This window comes from Tachypleus tridentatus, chromosome 1 (genome assembly GCF_004210375.1).
Source record: "Tachypleus tridentatus isolate NWPU-2018 chromosome 1, ASM421037v1, whole genome shotgun sequence".
NCBI lineage: Eukaryota > Metazoa > Arthropoda > Merostomata > Xiphosura > Limulidae > Tachypleus > Tachypleus tridentatus.
This window is the reverse complement of record NC_134825.1, coordinates 16,161,528-16,174,226: the sequence shown is the minus strand read 5'-3', so window position 1 is coordinate 16,174,226 and position 12,699 is coordinate 16,161,528. Positions and strand designations below refer to the sequence as shown.

At 31.4% G+C, this 12,699-nt stretch overlaps 1 protein-coding gene across 2 annotated transcripts in view; it reads right to left on the bottom strand.

The window, feature by feature from the left end:
* LOC143243774 (transmembrane protein 209) overlaps positions 1-12,699 on the bottom strand; it is a 60,293-nt gene that overhangs the window by 30,787 nt on the left and 16,807 nt on the right. For both annotated transcript variants that reach the window (XM_076487412.1, XM_076487421.1), the window contains exons 4-7: positions 8,646-8,777; positions 7,639-7,816; positions 5,561-5,624; positions 5,129-5,243 (exon numbers count right to left, since the gene is read on the bottom strand). In XM_076487412.1, the coding sequence (XP_076343527.1) occupies positions 5,129-5,243; positions 5,561-5,624; positions 7,639-7,816; positions 8,646-8,777 (489 nt within the window). The remainder of the gene's footprint in view (positions 1-5,128; positions 5,244-5,560; positions 5,625-7,638; positions 7,817-8,645; positions 8,778-12,699) is intronic.

The following is a 12,699-nucleotide window of genomic DNA, read 5'->3' as shown; positions in this document are numbered from 1 at the left end:
AATAGTCTGCATGAAAAGTAATTTTCACATTAAAATTAAAAATATCTTTCCTCATCTCAAAAAATATCAAATTTCTTTTGCATAATTCCTAAAATCTCACAAATTTAAGTATAGCACAAGTGTTGAATTTAGTTACTTTTACAAGTGAGAGTTTATTTCAGGTTTGTTTACCTAGCTGTTTGCGACTCATACATTGTGATGTTGAATACTTATAAAATGGTGATTGTTATGTTATTGCATCATCTTAGTAGAGCATTCTGCATTTTTCTCATTGTTTTAATTCAGTATTATACCATCATAGCACCTAGTACAGTGGAGTGCCATTAAGTCGCGGACCAGTAAACCGCGCAATCACTTAAGCCACTGTAGCAAGTCTTGTGAGCGAGGATTATCGTGGCTCACCGCTAATTTAAGAACGTGTAAAAACGAGGCTTACGAATTTAATCCTGGCTTTATAACTTCAAGGGGATATTTAAAAAGGATTTGCTTAAAATTGGGAAATAAATAAAATATATTACAATAGAAATCGATCGTTAATCTACCTTATCCGCTCTCTATGTCAGCTTCATGGAGGCCGCCATTGTTACCGAATCACACCTCTCCATACATTAAAGTTAATCCGTAGTAAATCCATGAAAAAAGTGATCAATAATTAAAGTATTATTTTTAATTTGATAATCCAATATAATGATCATGCAATGGCCTGGATGAGGCTCCTCAGCAGAGCTGTTGGCGACTTCAGCTTTTCAGTCACAAAGGTTTAAGCCGCGGTTAAGCAGGTTGACCCCCCAAATACCGTGGCTTAACAGCACTCCACTGTACTTTGCAGAATGTTCTAGATCTCTGTCAGAGTATAAATATGCATCAATGTAGTTTTAAAGATAAATATAGACTGCATGATTGTGAGTTTGGCCATAAAGTGTATACAGTATGGATTTTTAAACTGAATTTATTAAAGATTTATTGTAATAACATAATATAAAAGAATAAATAATTTTTAATTGTGTTCTATAGTAACTGAACCATCCTGCATAGAATTTGATGAAAACAGACAATTACTAAAAGTTCTGGATTCAACTATGGTAATCAATAGTGTAATGAAGAATTGTATATATGTTTGATTTGTATTAATATATTATCTTAAAACAAGTAGATTTTGTAACTTTCTTTATTGTTAAAATTTATCATCAAGAAGTCACAGATACTTACTGCAAAGAACCTGACCTATACAAAAAACCCAACAGCTGGTGTATAACAAAACAGCAAGCTCTCCCTTTCATGCTTTTCTCTCCTGGATTCTAAATCTCATGAAGGCTGGTTTATAACAAAACATCATATTCTCTTTTCATGCTTTTCTCTCTTGGATTCTAAATCTCATGAAGGTTGGTTTATAACAAAACATCAAGCTCTCCCTTTCATGCTTTTCTCTCCTGGATTCTAAATCTCATGAAGGCTGGTTTATAACAAAACATCATATTCTCTTTTCATGCTTTTCTCTCCTGGATTCTAAATCTCATGAAGGTTGGTTTATAACAAAACATCAAGCTCTTCCTTTCATGCTTTTCTCTCCTGGATCATACATCTCATGAAGGCGAGTGTATAACAAAACATCAAGCTCTACTTTCATGCTTCTCTCTCCTGGATCCCACATCTCATGAAGCCGAGTGTATAACAAAACACTGAATTCTTCTTTATCGCTACTCTTCAAACATTTATCCTTTGTGATCAACTTATCAGTTTGGTTAAAGAAAAATACTTTAAGTATGTCATTGTGGACAAATTTTGAGGAAATGATTATCAGAATATACCTAAATCTACTTGAAACATTGTAGAAAAATTTCATAATTACAGTATGCAGTGATAAGTTGTATCAACATTGGTCCCAAATCATACAAACCAAGAGAAAACATGATAACAAAGTTTTAGTGTGCAAGAATCTGAAACTGTGAACAATGAAGTGGTTGAAACGATACCAAATTTGAGGTACAATCAACCAAACACCACACAGTAGTGTTTTGTCAATCATACCTTAATTTTCCACAGTAGTTGAGCTGTACTTATTTTTTAGATATATTTACAAAATCATGTTATTATTAAGCTATTTCAGCAGTGATTCTTAAAGTGACTAAATGAAAAAGAGCCAGCTGTGTTTGGGGTTCCTTTCAGTAATATATTACTAACTACATGAAAAACAAAATTAGAGTTCACTGAAGGAAAATGCCTGATACTTTCAATGCCACAGAAACTGTGTAAGATGCACAAAGTATATCATATCTTTACTTCCTTACTCTACCAGCACTTTGTAAATAGAGAGGTTTCACAAACGGATAAAATACTCCTCGTCTTTTGGAAAATAATCAAACATCTTTATTGAGCTACTTTAATGTACTTTAATTTTTTTTTATCTGTGTTGTAGTTTTTGATTAAAATATTTTTTTGTTGAAATATGTTTCACTATGCTACTAAAGTTATCGATTTGACTACTGCTGTGTGTTAGTAGCCAACCTGGATATTGGCTTACAATTCATTTCACTACTATCTTCTCTATAGTGCATGATGGTGAGCAGAAATTATTCTGCTTATGCCAAAAATATTAGATGGGAATTTAATAACTGTTTACATATAGGGAGTGTTCATTGCAGTTAAGTACCATATGAATGATGGATAATAGAAACATCAGTTGCCTTAGGTGTTGATGATCTTGGTTTATTTAAGGATCATGAAGACAGAATGAAAATTACTACTTCAAGCTTCTGTGAAAACGTATAAAAGAACTAATATGCGAGAAATTTAAGCATGTATGTTTTATGATAACGTACTTCTGAATCCTCTGTACAATATTATGTGATGACACAAGATATATATATATATACACACCTCTCATGTGTTCAGTTTTCTTCTGTATACTGAACATCACAGTGCATAACATATAAATACCTCTCAGTTATTCCTTGCACTCTGTATATCATCATGTTGCACAATGTCTACACATCTCTAAAGTTATCCCCAGTACAATGTAAGTCACTGTGCAAAATGTATGTGCATGTTTTGTTTCTTGTCTATTCACTTTTTAGTCATTTTTCCAATAAATAATTGCAGTGACCAACTGTTTACCCCACTGGGTAATGTTACACTTGTAACACTACAAAGGATACTGACTCTCCTGTATTAAAACTTTTTTTATTTTAGTTATTCAGGTACATATACAGGCAAACTTTGAAAACAAGGTAAATATGTCATTTCTTCACAGCTTGGAATGTTAAATGTGCTCATGTAGAAAATTTTCTTCATATTTTGACTGATAATTACACAATATTTTATGACTAATATCTTAACTTAATATTACTCATTCTTTTAAATGCTTTTGCTATTCACTTCAGTAACTCAGTAAATATAACCACATTTTACAAAAGTTCTAACTAATACATACCTCTTAACCTTTTCCAGACAAGATTGGATGAACCAACCTAGTTCATAACTATTATGCATTCCTTACAATTTCCATACTATAACTTTAAATACAGTACACATATCATAATAAAATTTGAAAGACCTTTTGTAAACATAAGATTTTTTCACACAAAAATGTACAATATACAATGAACATGTGAATATACAATAGCTTTGTTTATCAGTTCAAATAGTTATTTTTATTTTGCAAAAGAAATACCATCAGTCATCTGAAAAATTTTAAATTTCAGTTGTATAATCTCTGAAACCTCTTGAATAATGATAACTTGTCGTTTTTGAGTAAAACTTTACATTTTATCTGTTATTTTCTCTACCCTAACCCTAAATACAAGGTCAGCCACTTTGACTAGCCTCATAACCACAAAAAGATCTAAACTTCCTTTTTCTCTTTCCAGAATGATTACATGTTGTAATATGAAATTGTATTTGTTTATTCTAACTAGCTATAAACCCATAACAGTATACACCTGTTTATATTTCAATGTTATTGTTTTTTGTCCTTTCACCCACGTCTAAATTAATATTCCTGTCATAAAATCTGTAAATCAACTGGTGAACATAGCACTCAAGTTACCCTACTGAATTACATAATGCAGAGACTACTCATTAACTGCTTGCAAGAAAATTTGTGAACAATTATTATTAATCTTTACTTTATCTACTCTAATCCCCTCTATCCTAAAAGGTTTCTAATTTTTACATATTAATTTTATAGTAATAAATAAAGAACGCACATGAAAAACAAGGAATAACCACCTATCCGAGTCTTCTTTTTTTTGGTGTCATCTGCCAATGAGACTTAACCCTACTTTTTCATGTTAATGATACTACTGCACTGAATATTTGTTCATTTAATTAAATAATGTACCAAAGAACACAGAATAATCACCTACAAAAAGGAAAGTTTGTCCCATAAATATCCCAATTTTCCTGGCTTCATAACTGTGCAACAAGAATCTTTAAAAATTAAGAATCATCTGCAAAGAAAACAATGTAATATATAATTTGATGGATTAATACCTTGGCATTCTATTAGTTTTAAATAACAGAGTATTCAGTGTCAGAAAGAACTACTGAAAATTTCTGAAAGAAGGGATGTGACAGGCGGTAGGGGTCTGAATTTTTATTTGACGGCTCTGTAACCAAATAAGATTGAAGGCTGTGCTCTGTAACCAAATAAGATTGAAGGCTGTGCTCTGTAACCAAATAAGATTGAAGGCTGTGCTCTGTAACCAAATAAGATTGAAGGCTGTGCTCTGTAACCAAATAAGATTGAAGGCTGTGCTCTGTAACCAAATAAGATTGAAGGCTGTGCTCTGTAACCAAATAAGATTGAAGGCTGTGAAAATTGTACTTTGCTTGAGTGATGTCAACATTGTAATGAGCAATAAATAAATTACAGAAGAGGGGATACCTAAAGAGTATATGTCACAATTCTCACATTACGGGAAATTGAGGATTTTTAAAATATTGCCTTATAAAATTAAGAACTTAACTCTTATATAATGTTAAAATATGGATTATTCACTAAATTTTAATACCAAGTGTATTTAATATTATGACAAGAAAGTAGTTTAATCAGATTTTGAATGTAACTCACAAACTTTCTGAAATACCCACAAAATACCTTTTCTGAAAGTTGAAACTTCAAACTTACCCAATAAATTGCTCGTGTTAGCTGTGGTGTTCCAACGTTTTTTTAAACCAGACTTTTCTGCACTGTCTGACAGAACTGGTGATGACCTTTTAGACCATGAAGTCTCTCTTGATCTCTATTCATGAAACACTGATATCAACTTGAGAAAATCTCAACTAGGTTTTACAAATTTACAACACTTATAATGTACTAATTCCATTACCAAATCAACAAACACTCCAAACCTTGAAACACTACAATTGATAAAAACTTTGCTACACAAACTTTCAAAATAAAGAGTAAATCATTTATGCTATGTGTGGATTTTAACATTAGGAAACTAATATTTTAACTTTAACTTGATAAATTGTTATAAAATATGAAACACATTTTATAAAAGACAACTTGTATTTTAAAAATTAATTAACAATAACATGTACATGGATAAATTACCTGTTCAACTGATCCAGGAAAGAACATCCAAGAAGAGCTGCTTAGACTGCCATCAGACATCATGCTAAAAATAATATTCAAATTAAAACACATATGAACAAAACTAACCAGGCTATTGTCATTTAATTCATATACTCCAGCACTCTGATGTGGTTCCAAATATTTTGATGAATTGTATTATATTAATTCTTTTGTTCTTAAAGTCATATGGTACTTTTAAGAAAGCCAGTAAGCAACTAAAAGATGAAGTGTCTGTACTGTAGTTTAGTCATTCTTTTTAAAATTTATGTTACTCTGAAGTCAGTGAGAAGTTTGTTATGTAATTTAATTCTTAAAATTTATGTGTGCCTCATTTATCTGCAGTTTTTAAAAGTTTTCTTAAAATAATTGTGCCATAACAATTCTAGATAATAATTCACATATTTTGGAGAAATTGTTGCTCAGAAATTTGGTTGCAAAACTTCACGTGTTGAAAGATATCTGGGGTTTTCATTGTCTGGTGTGCTCCTAAATCATAAGTCAGCTGGTTAAAGCTTATCCTTACCTCTTCTCATTTTATCTTTTAAGACAAGAATATAAAATATCTGTAACTTGGTTAACTATATCTGATTATTGGTTAAAAACATGGTATGCAAAAATATGTTACCTGTATGTGATTAGTGATTAAAAACATGGTACACAAAAATATGTTAACTGTATCTGATTAATAATTAAAAACATGATATGCAAAATATAAATTAAGATTTCATAAACATTTCACTCGTCTTCAGTTATCATCTGCTGTTCTATACTGCATGGTGAGCATCTTTTAATCACAGAGATAATTTATTTTCAGTGTTTTAACAAAGGCTTTTTATTGGTTTGTTTTCTGTAATAATGCCCAAATAGATTTGCACTAATTTTTTACTTGTTTTTTCACAGGTGTTGACAGTGTGGAAATACACATCTGGGTTTATAGATGAAAAAGTCCTTAAATTTATGAGCTATTTACATCTATTTTAGCAATTAAATTGAACTAAGATCTAAAAGGTAATCTATAGAGGAAATATTACAGGAGAAACAATGGAGTTGCATTTGTGTAACTCAAAAAATTCAGAGAAATCAAGCACGACTGACCAACTGGCACTTGGCTTTTATGATTGAGGAGATTTTTATAACTTTTATCACTGACCAACTGGCTCTTGGCTTTTATGATTGAGGAGATTTTTATAACTTTTATCAACAATGTGATTAAACAAGAGTAAAAATATTATAAATTAATAATTTTATTTAAATTAAAAAATAGGCTGATAGATGAGATACACACTAGTGTATCCTCTGTTACTTTATCCTGGTTGTTTGTTCTTCTTTTCCCTGACCAGCAAGATAATAAAGGCACTGGTATATTGTGAAGTTTATTAAGTGTACAACAGTGAGTCATCATTCCCAAAATTAACATACTGCTGCAGAGTTATTGTGAAGTTGATTATGCATTCTGAGTTTTCTTCTCAAAATTTATCTGTTACTGAGAAGTTAGTTATGCATACTGTAGAGTTTCCACTCTTAAAATGTATACATTACCATGAAGTCACTGAGAAGTTAGTTATGTGTACTGTAGAGAGTCTTCATTCTTAAAATGTATACATTACTGTGAAGTCACTGAGAAGTTGGTTAAATGTACTGTAGTGAGATGTCATATTGTTAGTAATGATACATCTACCTTAAGCTTGTCAAGGATAAGTATACAGTAATGATACATCAGCTTGAGCTAGCTGAGGATAAATATATTGTAATGACACATCATCTTGAGTTGAGTAAGGATAAATATACAGTAATGATACATCAGCTTGAGCTAGCTGAGGATAAATATATAGTAATGACACATCATCTTGAGTTGAGTAAGGATAAATATACAGTAATGATACATCAGCTTGAGCTAGCTGAGGATAAATATATTGTAATGACACATCATCTTGAGTTGAGTAAGGATAAATATATAGAAATGATACATCATCTTGAGTTGAGTAAGGATAAATATATAGAAATGATACATCATCTTGAGTTTGTAAAGGGTAAGTATCCAGTAACGATACATGTACCTTGAGTTTGCCCAACTGGCTGCTGAATAATCTACTGGTGTCATAGATAAAAAGGACTGAGATGAAAGTCTGCTGGAATGAAGTGAGGGTAGAAAGAATGAATTAACTGGAGATGGTGTCTGAGGACTAGAACTCAATGGTTCAGTGGATTTGGGAGCTTCCGTCTTAAAACCTACATCTGAATAACATACAAAATAAACAGTGAAACTACAGCATTTGACATTAAGGTTGGTTTACTCTATTAACATTTTAAAAATCTTTACAGAAAAAAATGTGTAATCCTTTCATTTCAATGAAACACTTCATGAGGAACTTAAGGATAATTTGAAATTAAAGGTTACCGTACTCTGAGTGATTTTTGGTGAAACAAAATACATGAATCTTGAATTACATTTGCTCTTTAAGCAGGTACAAATTCTTAGCAAAGCAACTAGTGAATCACTGAACAAATGGAAAATGTATTGACAATTTTTTACAACCTATATTGAAATATAAATATATAATCTCATGGCTAAAATGCATGTTATTTTTTTTTTTAAAGTTCAGAATGAATTGGTGGGGAAGGTTTAGTGAGTTGAAACACTACGAGTCCTATTACCAGATAATTCCAATGTTAGTGATATCTGATCAACAAACTATAGTTCCTTGTATTACAGCACATTTACAAAACTGATATAATTTTTCATTCAATCAAAAGCTTTAAAATCTAAATCAGTTGTAAAAGTTTATGAATTCTGTGAATCAAGTTACAAACAGCAATACCAACAATGAAACACTACTAAAGATAAAATATAATATTTCTTAAAAACTCTTTATACAAGAAGAGTATAACAAGAATAAAATTCGTATAAAATACCAATATGAGAATGATTGGCCTTATCATACAAGGAAGAAAGACTTGATATTTATCTTATACTTCATACATTAAATGTTCCTCTTACTTCAAATGTTAACCATACAATGTTTAATATTTGTAACTCCAAATATATTTGTACATTTTCTCTTACCTTGATCAGAAATAGCAAGCAACTTTTTAAAAGATGGGGTAACATATAAACAGTTTTGACCAAACATTTGCCACAAGTTCACAGATATACTGAACAATGCATTTGTTATGAACATCAGGGTCAAGAAGAATTCTGAAAATGTTCAAAAGTAAAAACTTATATGGAAAGTAAAATGTTTAACTGCCAAGAATTTTACAAATTTGTATACATAAATGAACCTTTGAAGAATGCTTATCAAAATTAAACTGATAAAAAGCAAAATGTTAAAAGCGTTTAGAGTAGTTTAACTTACGTCATGTGCAACAAAGAAAACCAATGTGCTGCAGTTTAAAAAAAAAAAAATATATGGACTAAGCTAACCAAAAATACAGCTTAATAGCCAATACACCCTTATCTCGATATTTTAGCTACCTTTTTTTGAAACTATAACATTTAAACTGACTGTAGATTGATATAAAATATAAAGATTTTATTAAAGAAACTTCTGACTTGTCTTTTGACAAATGATTCATCATTCTCCAAACCTTGAATATCTGCTAAGGTAGTTAAAACATCTACAGAGGAAGATGACCAGTAATTACACATTGTATTCCTGGTTTAGAGGAAGAGAGACATACAGGAAACCACCCATATGTAACAAGAGATTTGAAGATTTAGCTGAGTGAGGTGTTAATGTGAGAACACCACAGATAAAAACAAGTTTCATCAACAAAAATTAAATACCTTATTTCATGTACAATTGTTTTACAAGGTTTCCAGGAAAATAAAATAAAAGTGAATGAACTTGAAATTAAAATATAGTTAAAATAAATATTGCAAAAAAAAGCAAATACAGAAGTACTAAGACAATGATAAAACTTGCATAACACCATTTTAAGATCTCTTTTCAAGGTCATTTTAATTTTCCCTTAAAGTTGCAAAACTACAAATACACACACTCCTTATAACCAACCAGTCAGAAAAATGGCCCTGATATGATAAAATATTTTTGTTCTTGTTTTATTTCATAAGCACAGGACCAAGCAGAACTCAATGCAAACATATCATGAAACAGTAAATATGTTCCTGGATCAATAAAGCTACAAAAAGTAACACCTCTAGTTCAGTTTATTACTGAATATACTACAATCTAAAGTCGGGACTTTGAGAAATCTAATAATTTTGTATGTAATAACGATATATTGTAGCAGAATAGGGCCACATCAATCAACCACCTTAATCTATGCTAAAATATCCCTGTAATTTTCTGAACACCATCATGTAAGCCTAATCCAAAAATTATACGAAAAGTACACAGTTGTTTGCATTTTCAGCAAATTTTACAACTTGATCTTGAATTTTGCTTTGAATCTCATATGTTTTGTAGGTGTTTTGACATTCATCTGATGAATATATCACCAAAATGATAACTAGAATGCATTTTGAGAAATTGTTGAGGTAATTTCCTAGAATTTCAAAACAAATATCAGCATGTCATACATTAACACGTGTTAAGTATCAGGTCATCTCATACAGTTATGACAGAAAGTGTTCATACCCCTGCGTCCTGAGTAGTTAGATAAAGTATATGTAGATAACAGCATACTTAAATGTAATAACATACAGTATTTTGAGTTAAAAGATATTTTGCATTTAATAGTTAAGTGTATTAGAAATTTTATAACAGAGAAAATTGTACCCATGAAAGAATTAAAAGAAATATGAACTAGCCCTTTACAACAGGAAGTGTTAACATTTTCAGATAGCTGTTTCCTTTTGATTTTGTACATTCTGTCTGCGAGGTTTGCATATCACCCATTCTATGAAAATTCCCACCTAATTTTGCATCTGTCTGTATGAACTTGTGCTAATGCACAATGATGTATTATGCAGAAAAACCCTCCACCGACCAGAGTGCAACACACCTTCATGTGCAGATACTCCCACTATATTTGCATGCAAGAATCTCCTTTTTTTTTTTTTTTTATATAAGACAATACAGATACGTGTACTGAAATAAAGGATGAGTGTTACGGTTTTTTAATACAAGGAGACAGATTCTTTAGATCAGATGTTTATGAGTTTATAAATGGACATCACACAACCCACTTGTTTTAAAATAATATATTCAAAAGAAGTTACAAGTATGTACAAAAATTCATTATACTATTGGTTACCACAGTTGTATTTAAAGCTTTAAATAATCCACCTTTTCATCTCAAATCCACACAGGCTAGTTCAGTTATTATAGAATCCAAATGACAAGCTGAATACCAACAGAATCAGTGATAAATTGGCTTAAGTTATCTGTTAGGTTACCACAGTTATTTAAGAGTTTTAAATAGTTGTGTCTTTTTTGTCAAATTCATACAGGCAGGTTCAACTAAATTAGAACACCATTTGAGAAGACAGTTCATTCTTGACTGTCTCTGTTGCCACAATATTACAGTGAAACTCACTTCAAATATCATCTAGTAAACCTAAATCATTTATCATGCAATCTAATTTCATTTTAACTACCTTAAATTTAATTTCTTAAACTTACTTTTGGTTATCACAGCTGTATCCAGAACTTTAACTGATTGTCTCTCTCTCTCTTTTTTGTGTGTCAAAAGTCAACACAACAAGCTGGTTCAGTTCTTTATAACACAACTGACAAGACAATTATTTTCTCCTACCTCTGTTGTTTCAACACTACTGTGAAACTCACTTTAGAAATCACTTGTAAATGTTAATCATTCACACAGTTATCTCTGTCACTTAACTTCCTTTCTGTATCTGCATGAATCTGTGACATGACAGAATCATTTAGAAGTATCTAGTCTTCTAAGTAACAATATTACACATAATGATAAAAACTTAGAAGTACAAATGCTAAACTACATACAGAATGTGTGACTTATACTGAGTTACTTAAAACTTGACACAATTACATTCTAACACTTGTTGTGAAAAATAAATAATAATTAAATATTAAATCCTTAAATAAACTAAATAATAACTGTTAAATCAAACAGTATTGTATATTCAAATTTAGATGAAAAAGTGTACAAATCAGAAACAGATTTTCAAGTTAGGAAAAATGTTAACTGTTGAAACACTCACTCATTTCCATACAGGAATATCTAGAATCCCACATTAAGATTGTTAATGAACCATTGCAGAGATTATGATTATCCATATAAGCTCCTCTCAGAAAGTATCTGAAGAAACCCCATGGGGTGTACCATCTTATGGCAGGAGCTGCAAATGGACAACTCAAGAGAAACCACATCTTGTTTTATCCAGGGTATACTATTCACTCATTTATAAGAAAAGGCTGAAAATAGCCATAAATGCCTTGCATGGATGGGTAGAGTACACACATGATCATCTAAGGACTCGTTCATAAGTGACTGGATGGCCAATGCAGAGACGTTAGGGCTCGTTCAAACTGTACGTAATGTACTCACCATTCCTGCTATCAGACGCAAAGGGTCAAAACCAGTTGTGAGGGAAGGGTACTTGTAATAAGTATCCATGCTCACCACCTCGACTGTTAGTCACTACAGGTTCAATGTCAGCTGCAGGAAAAATAGAGCATACTTACGTAGCCTCTACTCTATCATCAATCACTATGGGCTATGGAAGTAGACCAAGAGTGATACATTACAGTTGTATTGGGACTAGTTCATTCAACTGTCAGACTCTGTGGGTTCAAGTTAGCTTCAGGAGCAGGAACTGTGACAGAAAGGTGAATATAAATGAGTGATATATTGGGTACATGCTATCCTTAGGAGCAGGAACTGTGACAGAAAGGCGTATATAAATGAGTGATATATTGGGTACATGCTATCCTCAGGAGCAGGAACTGTGACAGAAAGGTGTATATAAATGAGTGATATATTGGGTACATGCTATCCTCAGGAGCAGGAACTGTGACAGAAAGGCATATATAAATGAGTGATATATTGGGTACATGCTATCCTCAGGAGCAGGAACTGTGACAGAAAGGCGTATATAAATGAGTGATATATTGGGTACATGCTATCCTCAGAAGCAGGAACTGTGACAGAAAGGCATATTTAAATGAGTG